Source organism: Mauremys mutica, chromosome 7 (genome assembly GCF_020497125.1).
Source record: "Mauremys mutica isolate MM-2020 ecotype Southern chromosome 7, ASM2049712v1, whole genome shotgun sequence".
Classification (NCBI taxonomy): Eukaryota; Metazoa; Chordata; order Testudines; family Geoemydidae; genus Mauremys; species Mauremys mutica.
The window spans coordinates 67,152,350-67,164,449 of record NC_059078.1 but is presented as its reverse complement, the minus strand read 5'-3'; the positions used below and the strand labels follow the sequence as shown (position 1 = coordinate 67,164,449).

General features: G+C 43.5%; 1 protein-coding gene across 11 annotated transcripts in view; it reads left to right on the top strand.

The window, feature by feature from the left end:
- The window catches only part of KCNMA1 (potassium calcium-activated channel subfamily M alpha 1), an 898,917-nt gene that overhangs the window by 686,993 nt on the left and 199,824 nt on the right, over positions 1-12,100 (top strand). For all 11 annotated transcript variants that reach the window (XM_045022993.1, XM_045022996.1, XM_045022994.1 and 8 more), the window contains exon 10: positions 11,400-11,510. In XM_045022993.1, coding sequence (XP_044878928.1) covers positions 11,400-11,510 — 111 coding nt within the window. The remainder of the gene's footprint in view (positions 1-11,399; positions 11,511-12,100) is intronic.

Here is a 12,100-nt window from a genome sequence, read left to right as displayed (position 1 = left end):
CAGTCCGAGGCTAGCATCGATTTCTGGAGCGTTGCACTGTGGGTAGCTATTCCGTAGCTATCCCATAGTTCCCGCAGTCTCCCCTGCCCCTTGGAATTCTGGGTTGAGATCCCAGTGCCTGATGGGGCAAAAATCATTGTCGCGGGTGGTTCTGGGTAAACGTTGTCAATCATTCCTTCCTCCGGGAAAGCAACGGCAGACAATCATTTCGCGCCCTTTTTCCCTGGATTGCCCTGGCAGACGCCATAGCATGGCAACCATGGAGCCTGTTTTGCCTCTTGTCACTGTCACCGTATGTGTAATAGATGCCACTGACAGAGGCAATTCAGCAGCGCTACACAGCAGCATTCATTTGCTTTTGCATGATAGCAGAGATGGTTATCAGCCATTCTGTACCATCTACCATACCCTTGTAAATTGGCTATGAGATGACGGTTACCAGTCCTTTTGTGCTGTATCCTCTGCTGCTGTCATAGGTGCCCCTGGCTTAGATCGGCCGGGGGCGCAAAAGACAAAAATGGGAATGACTTCCCGAGTCAATCCCTCCTTTATGGTATCTTAAAATAGAATCAGTCCTGCCTAGAATATGGGGCAAGTGTACTAGAGAAGCAGTGTATCAGAGAACCAGAGAGCACAGCCCCTCCATGTCAGATCCCGCAGAAATGATAAGCTGCATGCCATTCACAGGGGGTGCCCCTGCAACAACCCCACCTGTTGATTCCCTCCTCCCCCCGCCTTCCTGGACTACCGTTGCAGTGTCCCCCCATTTGTGTGATGAAGTAATAAAGAATGCAGGAATAAGAAACAGTGACTTGTTAGTGAGATAAAATGAGGGGAAGGCAGCCTCCAGCTGCTATGATAGTCCAGACAGGACATTAAGCAGTGTGGGGGAGAGGAGCCCAGCATCCCGCTGCTATGATAGTCCAGGCAGTACAGAATCTTTTCTTTACTCATGAAGGGCGGGGGCTGATGGAGCTCAGCCCCCTATTGCTATGATGAAGATGGTTACCAGCCGTTCTGTACCATCTACTGGGAATGACCAGGAGTTTTTTACCCAGGCGCCCCCGGCCGACCTCACCTGAGGCCAGCCAGGAGCACTCACGGGCTGATGATGAGGACGGGTACCAGTCCTATTGTGCAGCACCATCTGCCACAAGGCTGATGATGAGGACGGTTACCAGTCATATTGCACCATCTACCACCAGTGAGGGGGAAAGAGGATACTGCAATTGAGTGCTGCAGCATCGCGTGTACCAGCAGCATTCAGTAGACATAGGGTGACATTTAGAAGAGTCAAGAGACAATTTTTTTCCCTTTTACTTCTGGGGGTGGGTGGGGGGTGTAAATTGACGAGCTATGCCCTGAACCACCGCGGACAATGTGTTTGACCCTACAGGCATTTGGAGCTCAGCCAAGAATGCAAATGCTTTTCGGAGACTGCAGGAACTGTGGGATAGCTTGAGTCCTCAGTTCCCCCTTCCTCTATGAGCGTCCATTTGATTCTTTGGCTTTCCGTTATGCTTGTCACGCAGCAGTGCGCTGAGTCCCTGCTATGGCGTCTGTCTGGAGATTTTTTAAAAATGCTTTGGAATTTTGTCTTCTGTAACGGAGCTCTGATAGAACAGATTTGTCTGCCCATACAGCGATCACATCCGTACGGTCCATGCTGGAGCTCTTTTTGGATTTTGATTTCGGACTGCATCGCCACCCTTGCTGATCGGAGCTCCACGCTGGGCAAACAGGAAATGATATTCAAAAGTTCGCGGGGCTTTTCCTGTCTACCTGGCCACTGCATCCGAGTTCAGATTGCTGTCCAGAGCGGTCAGTGGTGCACTGTGGGATACCGCCCGGAGGCCAATACCGTCGATTTGCGGCCACACTAACCCTAAACCGATATGGTAATACCGATATTAGCGCTACTCCTCTCGTTAGGGAGGAGTACAGAAACCGGTTTAAAGAGCCCTTTATATCGATATAAAGGGCCTCTTAGTGTGGACGGGTGTGGCGTTAAATCGGTTTAATGCTCCTAAAACCGGTTTAAACACATAGTGTAGACCAGGCCTCTTTCTTGTGGCTAACAGTGCCTCCACCTGGGGCTGGTTTAATAACAGGAATGGTTCATACAATCCTCAGAGTCCTAAAATAAAGCCCATGACCATAGCACAAATGTTCAAACTTAGCCCTGGTTCTTCTGTCACACACAGACTTCTTCGGTCCCAGTCTGCTCCACCCAAAGCCCACCAGTCCCAGCCCTCTGGCCCTGACTTCCTTCTCCTGTCAGCTCCACCCTGCAGCTTCCTGCTGCTCTGTATAAGGAAGCCCCTCATGCAACACAGGGTTGGCTAGCCTCAGCCCTTATGGGGTGAGCCACCTTGCTTACAGATTCTTTTGCAGGACAAGGACCTCACATGCTATGAAATTACATTGATTTATTAAAGCAGTTTCATCACTGGTGTAATTCCACTGAAGACACTGATATTACAGAAATAGAATGAATTTAATCTCCATGAACACTTAACAATAACACAAATATCTAAAATATTCAATCCACCCTTGTTTCTTTTTCAAAAATGTAAACAATCAAAATAATTTGTTTAAATTAATATTATGAGAAATGATATCAAAGCTTTAATTCAACCTTTCATTCAGCTTAAAAATTATGGCCCAAATTCTGGGATGCATCTGAGTTATCACAAGGAAAGTTGAAATCTGACTGTTACTTATAAAATAATTATTTATTTGTGTTACTAATTGTTGAAAGGAAAATAGAAAATAGTTTTTAAAATCCAATTTACTTTTGACCCATTTATGGTGGTGTTTTACATTTCTGTGTTACTCAAAGAAATGTTATCACTCCATTTATATAGCCAGGTTCAGTGTCGTGTTCTAATGCACTAGCCACTGCTTCTCTTTTATAATCTGATTCACTTAGTCCCACATGATATCCCTTTGAAGATGCTGCATGAGTGCTAGTATCAACCGGTGTAGATGAAATTGCAGGATCAGGACCTATAACATAGTGCTATAGTGCTTGAGTTTTCAGCACTGCAAGGTGAATTTTTAAGTTGGGAAATTTTTAAAGTGGAAAACTTTTCCACTGAAACTTGAAAGTATAATACAACAAAGTAATTTTGATTACTACTGTGTTAGATTTTGGCACTCTTTTTGTAAACCAAAGCCTATATTTCAGACTAAATTTCTTGGTAATGCCTCTTAAAGCATACTCCCATCAAAGCAAGTCTGTTAGCCCAGATTCTGAATTACTACAACGTTATTTTACTATCAATCAATTCTAACTCAATTCAAAACACTTTCAATATGTTGGCTTTTAAAAAAAAATTACTGTATGGAAAAAATGGGTGGTGTAGGGAAAGGAAATGATTATAGGCACAGAAAGGGGAAGCTGTAAATCTTCAAATCAGATACAGGACAGATTGGAACAATATGGGTTTTTCCAATGTTTCTAAGATAATGTACCTAATAACTCTCCTTGGGCAAGAAGGCAATCTGTTTTCAATCAATCTCTCTCCTAAGCAAAAATATCACTTATGTTAAAGGGAGATTTTTAGTTATTTATTTATTCTGAAAGCAGAAGATTCCCTATCCCAATTGCTCTGAATTGTATCCGACAACTAGTACAATATAAGAAAAAGCAAAGATGCAGGGGACAGATAATGAACTTGTGTGTGTAAGGAATACATAGCTCCAATGCATTCTGCCACCTTTGCATGATCCCTGTCCTTGCGCTATTGTACAAGAAATCTATGTTCCTGTTTTTCCACTGCCTTGAGCCTTTTGTAGTACTATACACCAGGGTAAAGTGATACTGAATCAGAATTATGACACTTTATGCATGACTAAATGACTGTCCGAGCTGCAAAGCAATTGAGAATCTAATCTTATTCCTGAATTTCTGCTGTAGTAGACCACCTCCATATTGCAACCAAGTTGTCTGATGGCTTTACAGCCAGTATCTGGTCTTCAGTTTGCTCTTATAAAATGTGGAAGCTAATTAAAAACATAAAAAGTTACTGTTCTATGAGTTAAAGTATGTCTTCAGTCCCACCTTTCATCCAGGAAGGAAATATCTTTTTTTGTGCAAGATCTCAATATTGTTCTATGGAATTGCCCCTGGAAGTCTTTGCAGAGCAAGTGGAATCTGAAGTGTTAAGGACTGTAAAAAGCAATAATAAAACGCGGTTACTTAAAGAAATTTTCCTGTTACCATAAATATTATACCAATTAAACAAGACAAAAAATGCAACTGCTAAATAGGTATGGGCAAATAAGTCCCACTTACTGTGACTTAGGATCAAAATTACTTATTTTTTGCTATTATTTTTCATTTTCTTGTGCCTTTGCAATTCTGGGTGCTTCTGGGGAATACATGCAGGAAGAGTGCCTGAATACCACAAGAAAAATACTTCTTCCAAAGCTGTTACTTCAATTTGGCAGACTCAGGATGTTCAGAATTTACCTATAATGTTCTCTTAAGCATCAAGAATGAGTGTATCCAAACACAAACTCTGAAACTTTTGAGGTTTGCTCATCACTAATTTGTAAGTTTTTTTACTTATGAACTAGGTTCACCCAGATATGATGTAGTGGAAAGTCAGACTTGAGGTGATTCGTGAGGCGTAATTCATCTGTGACTCTTGCAAGGCTAACCTATGCAACCTCAAAAGTGGCTAGGAAAGGGGCCTGGCCCCAGTGCCCCCTGCCCCACCTGCACCCTGAACTAATACTCTGCCCGTACACAGCCCCTAACTACCCCCTTCCTGCACCCTGAGCAGTTTTCAAACTTTTTGAACTGTGTCCCCCCTTTGAGTTATATTTTTGGTTGCATTCCCCCACAGGCTAGTCAGGCTGGGTGGCCTCCTGAGTGAATCAGGGGGTGGAGGTGGTGCTCCTTCCGGGGACCCCACTGTGCAGAGCTGGCTCAAGCCCCGCCAGCCCTTGCCCCCCCCAAAATAGAAGTAAAACCATGCCTATGCCTAAGGGTTCCCCCCTCCCCAGCCCGGAGCCCTGAGTTCCCCCTACCCCTGCTGGGCTCTGGCATTTTTATAGCTTGTTGAGAGGGGCCTCAGCAAGAAAAAGGTTGAGAACTCCTGCATTAGTGGGATAAATAGAGGGAGGGAGAGGAGTTATTTAAGTTAAGTGGTCATGTGGACACAAGAACAAGTGGATATAAACTAGACATCAACAAGTTTAGGCTTGAAATTAGACAAGGGTATCTAACCATCAGAGGAGTGAAGTTCTGGAACAGCCTCCAGAGAGGAAAAGTGGGGGCAAAAAAACCCAACTGGCTTTAAGACTGTGCTTGATAAGTTTGTGTGATGAAGCTGCCTACAATGGCATGGAGCCAGTCTGCAAATGCTAGCAGAAAATATCTCCAATAGTTGGTGAGGGATACTAGATGGGGAGATGATTTGAGGACTTCAGTCACTCAGTTAGAGGTTATGGGTCTATTACAGGAGTAGATGGGTGAGATTCTGTGGCCTGCGATGTTCAGGAGATCAGACTAGGTGATCATGATGGTCCCTTCTGGCCTTAAAGTCTATGACTGCCCCAAAAGCAATAGACAACATGGTACCAGAAGTGGAGTTGAGTTTAACTGTCCCTGTAAAAAAGGGAAGCCCTCCCCCCAACAAACTACACATTTTTTGTTTTTGCTGATATATATGTAAGAGAATTATGGAGGTTAATCAGCTTCTACAATGGCTGGTTGATTCAGAAGCACAGCAACAACATAGGCAGCAACAACTGTTTGAACAGATGGCATTTCACCAACAACATTTACAGGAAATGGTGTACCTGGTGCTGGCTACTACTCCAGATGGTGTTGCTACTATACGGAATGCATGTCCTATACTTCAGGGTACTGTGACATTTCCCCAGATGATGACCTGTAGTCATTCTTGGTAATTTTCACAGTCTCTCATGGCCCTCAGCCCAGTGGGCAATCTGGCTTGCTCCACTCCTCATTGGGGAAGCCCAGGCAACATACTGGGGACTTGACACAGCAGCCTAGGACAATGAACAGGTGAAGGCTGCCATATTGAACTGTGAAGATATATACCATCAGCAGTTCCATCATGAGCAGTATCATGCTCCACCTCCTCAAAAACATGGCCACGGATGATCACCCAAAGGCTAAAGGTCTTTTGCTGGTGTTCGTTAAAGCCAGAGTCTCATATGGAACCCTAGGTAGCAGAACTCATAGTTATGGACCAGTTTGTACAGATTCCTCCACTGGCGGAGGAAGATTGGGTTTGCAGTCAGTGACCAGTAACCTTAGTAGATGCCACCCATAGGCACTCTTGTGGAGGACTACATGGCTGCTCACATCATTCACTGGCCCTCTGCTGCTGAAGTACCGACACCATGCACACTGAAGAAAGAAACTGAGTAACCATAGGTGGGGGTGGCCCATATTGGGTAAACCCAAGAAAATCCAAATGACTGGCTGATTGTCAGGCAGCATAGGTAACTAGCACTCCTTTCAGGGTTCATGGGTAAGTTTTCCCTGAGACAGCAGGGTCTATGACTTTAAATGCCCTGCCCAGCCCCCTCCCCCATACCAACACAGGAACAAGTGCCCAGAGAAGTTCAGAAAGAGGACAAAGTCACTAGAAAGACAAGGGATAGGTTTGATAGTTTGTTACTCCTATGGAGAACAGGCACATAGGTTTTGTGACTGCCTTTAGATGAAGTGTAATTTTGGGCAGATCTGGACAGGAGAGAATAGAGCCCAGAAAAAAGCCCCATGGGAACTCACAATATCAGAGGTGAATGGCCAAGAAACACTGGCCCTTGTAGACTTGGGGTGTGACCATACATTTGTATGGGAGTGGAAACTGGAACAGTAGGGAAGCTGGCAAAGGGGGAAATCCCCATTAAATGCACAAATGGAGATATCCTTGGGTATCCCAACATGACAATAAAATTGACTGTTGATGGGAACAAAGGCAAAATGAAGGTATGTGTGTGTCTGGATTTCCTACCCAGTGGTATTAGGCCAAGACTGGACATATTTCCTTGAACTATTACAGAAGCTTCCCTTAGCACAGGAGCCTGAGGTTGACATTCCAAAAGAAATGTTAGGGGTCCTGTTCCATTTTAAGAACTCTGACCTACTTCCCTCCCAGCCTAGCAGGAAAATGTTCTGGATTGAAAGGAAAGAGCAGAGAGAGGTGGCCCCCCTCCACAGACATAATGGAGACCACAGACTCTATAGTTGATCCAGACACTGCAGAAGATTCCAAAGAAGGGCCTTCCATGGCCCTAAATGAGACACCCCATCAGCAACTGGACTCAGGGAAGCTAACAGACTTCTCAGTTTTCCATGTGGAGCAAAAAACCAAGAAGACTTTGAGATGGGACTTCAAACAAGTAGCAGTGATAGATGATGAGGACGTGGACCCCCCCACCCCTCTGAAGGCTGAATAGTACCCTTATTTTGCCATTAAGACAGATTTGTTCTATTGCATAGACCAGGACAGGCAGACACAAGAGATACAGATGCAGTTATTAGTGCCCCAGTATATCGTTGCAAGATCCTGCATTTTACACTCCCGTGCTCGGGTGTCCCTAAACCTCTGACTGCCAGAACTTGGAGCTGGATGACATGGGGTGTATAACTCAATAATTTCCCCCTTCTGTTCATTCCCTCTGAAGCATTAGGCACCAGCCATGGTCAGAAGACAGGATACTGGGCTAGATGGACCATTGGTCTGACCCAATATGGCCGTTCTTATTTTCTTAAGAAGCTCACAGAGAGACAAAGGAAGACTGCAAGCCTTGGAATTTAAGGGCAGGTTGACTCATTTTAGATTAAGTTGGTGGACTGGGCTAATTTGACATGAATAGAAGGGGACCAGTTAGGAGAAAGCTGGGGTCTCTAGAGAGAACTGCTCCAAGAGCAGTTGACACAAGCCTTGTTGCTGTCAGAGCAGCCTTTTGTTGAGACCCTTCTTTGCTGCTCTTTCTGAAACCCAGAGATGGTCAGAAGAGTTAGCAAAAAGTCTGTGCAAATCTCTAAAAGTTTTGCTTACAAGTAACTTATTGACTTCATGTTACTGTGACCACGATTTGTGTCTTTCAAAGGAAATATTGACCACTGTGAATGCTAGCACTTACCTCTGTGCTCAATCATTCTTGTTTACCTCAACCAGGAGCATTGTCTGCCTAAGTCTGACTACTTCCCCAAAAATAACATGGAGATATCTGTTCTGCTATGCTTATGTTCACAAAGAGAGAGCCTGGGATGAATGGATGAATCAGCCATGGGGACCTAGCCCTTAAAATCATATTTGTACTCTCCATTCATTTACATTGAGTAATGAGTTTGCTACACTTTCTGATCTGATGCAATATCTGATTTTAGTGTGCTGTTGTGTGCATATGAGAGAGACAGAGAGACTACTCTGCACTGATTAGGCCTCCACTGGAGTATTGTGTACAGTTCTGGGCGCCACATTTCAGGAAAAATGTGGAGATATTGGACGAAGTCCAGAGAAGAGCAACAAAAATGATTAAAGGTCTAGAAAACATGGCCTATGAGGGAAGATGGAAAAAAAATGGGTTTCTTTAGTCTGGAAAAGAGAAGACTGAGAGGGGACATTTCAAGTACATAAAAGGTTGTTACAAGGAGGAGGGAGAAAAATTGTTGTTCTTAACTGCTGAGGATAGAGCAAGAAGCAATGGGCTTAAATTGCAGCAAGGGAGGTTTAGGTGGGACATTTGGAAAAATTTCCTAATTGTCAGGGTGGTTAAGCACTGGAATAAATTGCCTAGGGAGGTTGTGTAATCTCCACCATTGGAGTTTTTTAAGAGCAGGTTAGACAAACACCTGTCAGGGATGGTCTAGATGATACTTAGTCCTGCCATGAGTGCAGGGGGCTGGACTAGATGACCTCTCAAGGTCCCTTCCTCAGCTGAACTCTCATCTGCACCCGGCAAACACTGGGCAAAGCTGAAAGATGCTGCAGCCAAGAAGTAGTTTGCAGCTCCCCAACCAGTGACAATTTCTACACCAGCCCTGGCTCCAGCACAGAGGCTGCTATAAACTGCCAGGTTGTGAAGGCTCCACAGGGCAGCTCTCAAATCTCTTTTTGCACCAAAAATGGGTCACATATTTGGTTTATTGTATTTGTTACATATTGCATGCTGATACAGTGCTTGGTACCTTATGGAACAGGGGAGAAAGTTTTTGTTTCCTGCTTTGAGAAATTCACCATCTGAGAGTCCAGTGCTTCATCCATTTCTACCAAACATATAGCTTATGATGTGATGAAATCCTGTTGAAGCTAGGGCAGTCACTCACAGTAGCAAGCACTGCACCTGGCAAATAAGTATTTGTAGTACCAGGTCCTAATTAGACATAGTACAGCCTAAATATAATTGTATATAAACCATTACAAATTGAAGAAAAAAAAACAGTCTGTGATTTTTGTTGATTTTCTAATACTCCATGCGCTCATGACTTGGTGGGTTGTCATTGAAAGGCCAGATAAGAAGTGTTTGAGATAATTGTCTTCCTAAATTCAGATCTAAAGTCTTGTGCTAATGTATTTGTAAAAACAAAGTGGTAATAGTAAAGCAGTCCCCTAGGGTGTGCTGGATAAGTATAATACTTCATTGTGCTTTGCTTTCCTAGTCACTACCTGCACCACTGCAAAAGTAGTAGTACATGATGGTGATATTATTAACTGCATCATGCATATTATTGATTTATTTTTTGTTCTGCATCATTATCCTTTCACCAATGAGTTCATTGCATTATTTTCATATACTTAGTCAAGCACCAAATTATGAAGCAAGGACAGGCTCTCATAATAGTCCCTTATGGTACATTACATAAGCGATTATTGCTGTTACCTATAATTTGTTGCTTCCAGCCAATGAGGTTTCTGCATTAATAGAATGCGCACAGAACAATTATGAAATAAGTAAAACTTGGGCAGTTTAAATTTTGCCCTTGAAATTACTTTGCTTCATTTTGGCCACCTGCTGGCAGCTTAGATGCAAGCCAACAAATAAATTGTGCCTTTGTTGCAATCAGCATATAGACTCAATCAGCTGTAATGAGGTCAGATTACTGAATGACTCTCTGCTACCCTAATAATTAAATTGAATCCACACTTCTACTGCCCTTTCTTTCCCTGACAGCTGAAAGAAATGTGGCAAGCAACAGCAGTAGTCAGGGGCGGCTCTAGGTCTTTTGCTGCCCCAAGCACAGCAGGCAGGCTGCCTTCGGCGGCTTGCCTGCGGGAGGTCCCCGGTCCCACGGATTCGGCGGCGCGCCTACGGGAGGTCTGCCAAAGCTACAGGACCAGCGGACCCTCGGCAGGCATGCTGCCGAAGGCAACCTGCCTGCCACCCTCGCGGTGACCGACAGAGCGCCCCCTGTGATTTGCAACCCCAGGCACACACTTGGCGTGCTGGTGCCTGGAGCCGCCCCTGGCAGTAGCAATGGAAGTACCCTAAACACCAGCACCTCCCATGTACTCATCTGACTAATGAAAGTCATGCTTTTGTCTGTGTTGTGGTAGAAACACTGAGCCACTGTGGAGCACGCTAACACAAGTACTTGGACAATACTTTACAATAAGTGGCTTAACAATCCATTAAGCAAGGGAGCAAAGAAAGGACACAACTTTAGACATTTCACTTGGCATGTAAGAAATCAATATATAGAAGTGGACACTATTTCTGTGTTGCATATTTGGATTCTTCCTTTTGACATTTCTGGAAATTGCATGGAGCATAAGTGTGATAGCACTCTCTGTACGGACTCTGGTTCTGTGGGGGTGTTCCATTGCATTGCAGGATTAAAAAATGTCCACTTATTGTAAAAGGCTCCCACTGTAGGACTTATGGTAGAAAATGCAAGATTTCTCTTTTTATTGCTTATGGCCCATAACATGTCAAGCTTCTCACTAGCTTCACTGATATAACCGGGGAAATAAGTAGAATCATTTCAGGGAGATTTGTCGTCTCATTACATGATAAGCTCTATGTCATAAACAAAAAATTAAATAGTAAATCTTAGGAGAGGAGGTGGAAGGAGAAATATGACTCTGAAAGGGACTGGATAATACAGCATATAAGTGTATACATAAATAATAATATTTATTGTTAAATGCTTAAAAGCTCTTGGCCAAATGGTTTTGCTTGTAATAGTCTTTTGCAGCATCAGGTGAGAGCCCATATGTATTTTCAATGTCAAAGTACCTTCTAGTATTGACGGTTTCCTTTGATGACTTCAGGGAATAGGTGTTGGAGAAGCATCAGGAAGAATGCTTCCCTTTTCAGCCAACAGCTCATTTTACCCTTTTTGTTTGCATGCTTGTTTGTTAGTTTTCCCTGCAAAAGTAACTGTAAGTTTTCTGTCACAGGCACATAGTTGTCTGTGGTCACATAACACTTGAAAGTGTGTCCAACTTCCTGAAGGACTTCCTACACAAGGACAGGGATGATGTGAACGTGGAAATCGTCTTTCTGCATAAGTGAGTAATCTTTCCAACCAAAATCTTTCTTGCTGATCTAACTGGTCTGAATGTGTCCTAAAGACTCCTTGGAGTCAGTGTTGGTTTGAGGGTAGAGCAGGGGATGATGAGACTGTTAAAGGGTCAAACTTATTCGGTGAAGTTAGACCAGAGATATATTTGACCTGTGGGGTGAAATCCTGACCCTTTTGAAATCAATGGCCAAATTCCTGTTGACTTTAATAGGACCAGGATTTCACCCTGGGTGTCAATTTGTGATGCTTCCACTAGTTTTTTTTTATAACTCTAAGATTGGGATTTAAGGAGTCTTACTCCTACTGAATTTCAGTGGGATTTAGGTGCCTGACTCTCATAAACTCTTTTTGACATTACCAGCCAAAATGTCTTTGAGTCTTGCTTTTCCCCTGTGTGAAATGTTAAAATACTTACCTAACATACAGCACAAACCAAACATGAATATAAGTGTGAACTACTATCTCTCCAGTTTATCATGACGACAAAAGGTCCAAGATTGCATTATGAAGTCACATATTGCTGTTACAGTTTTAAAAGCCTTATTTCATCTCCCAATTAAGCTTTTTAAAGTGTGT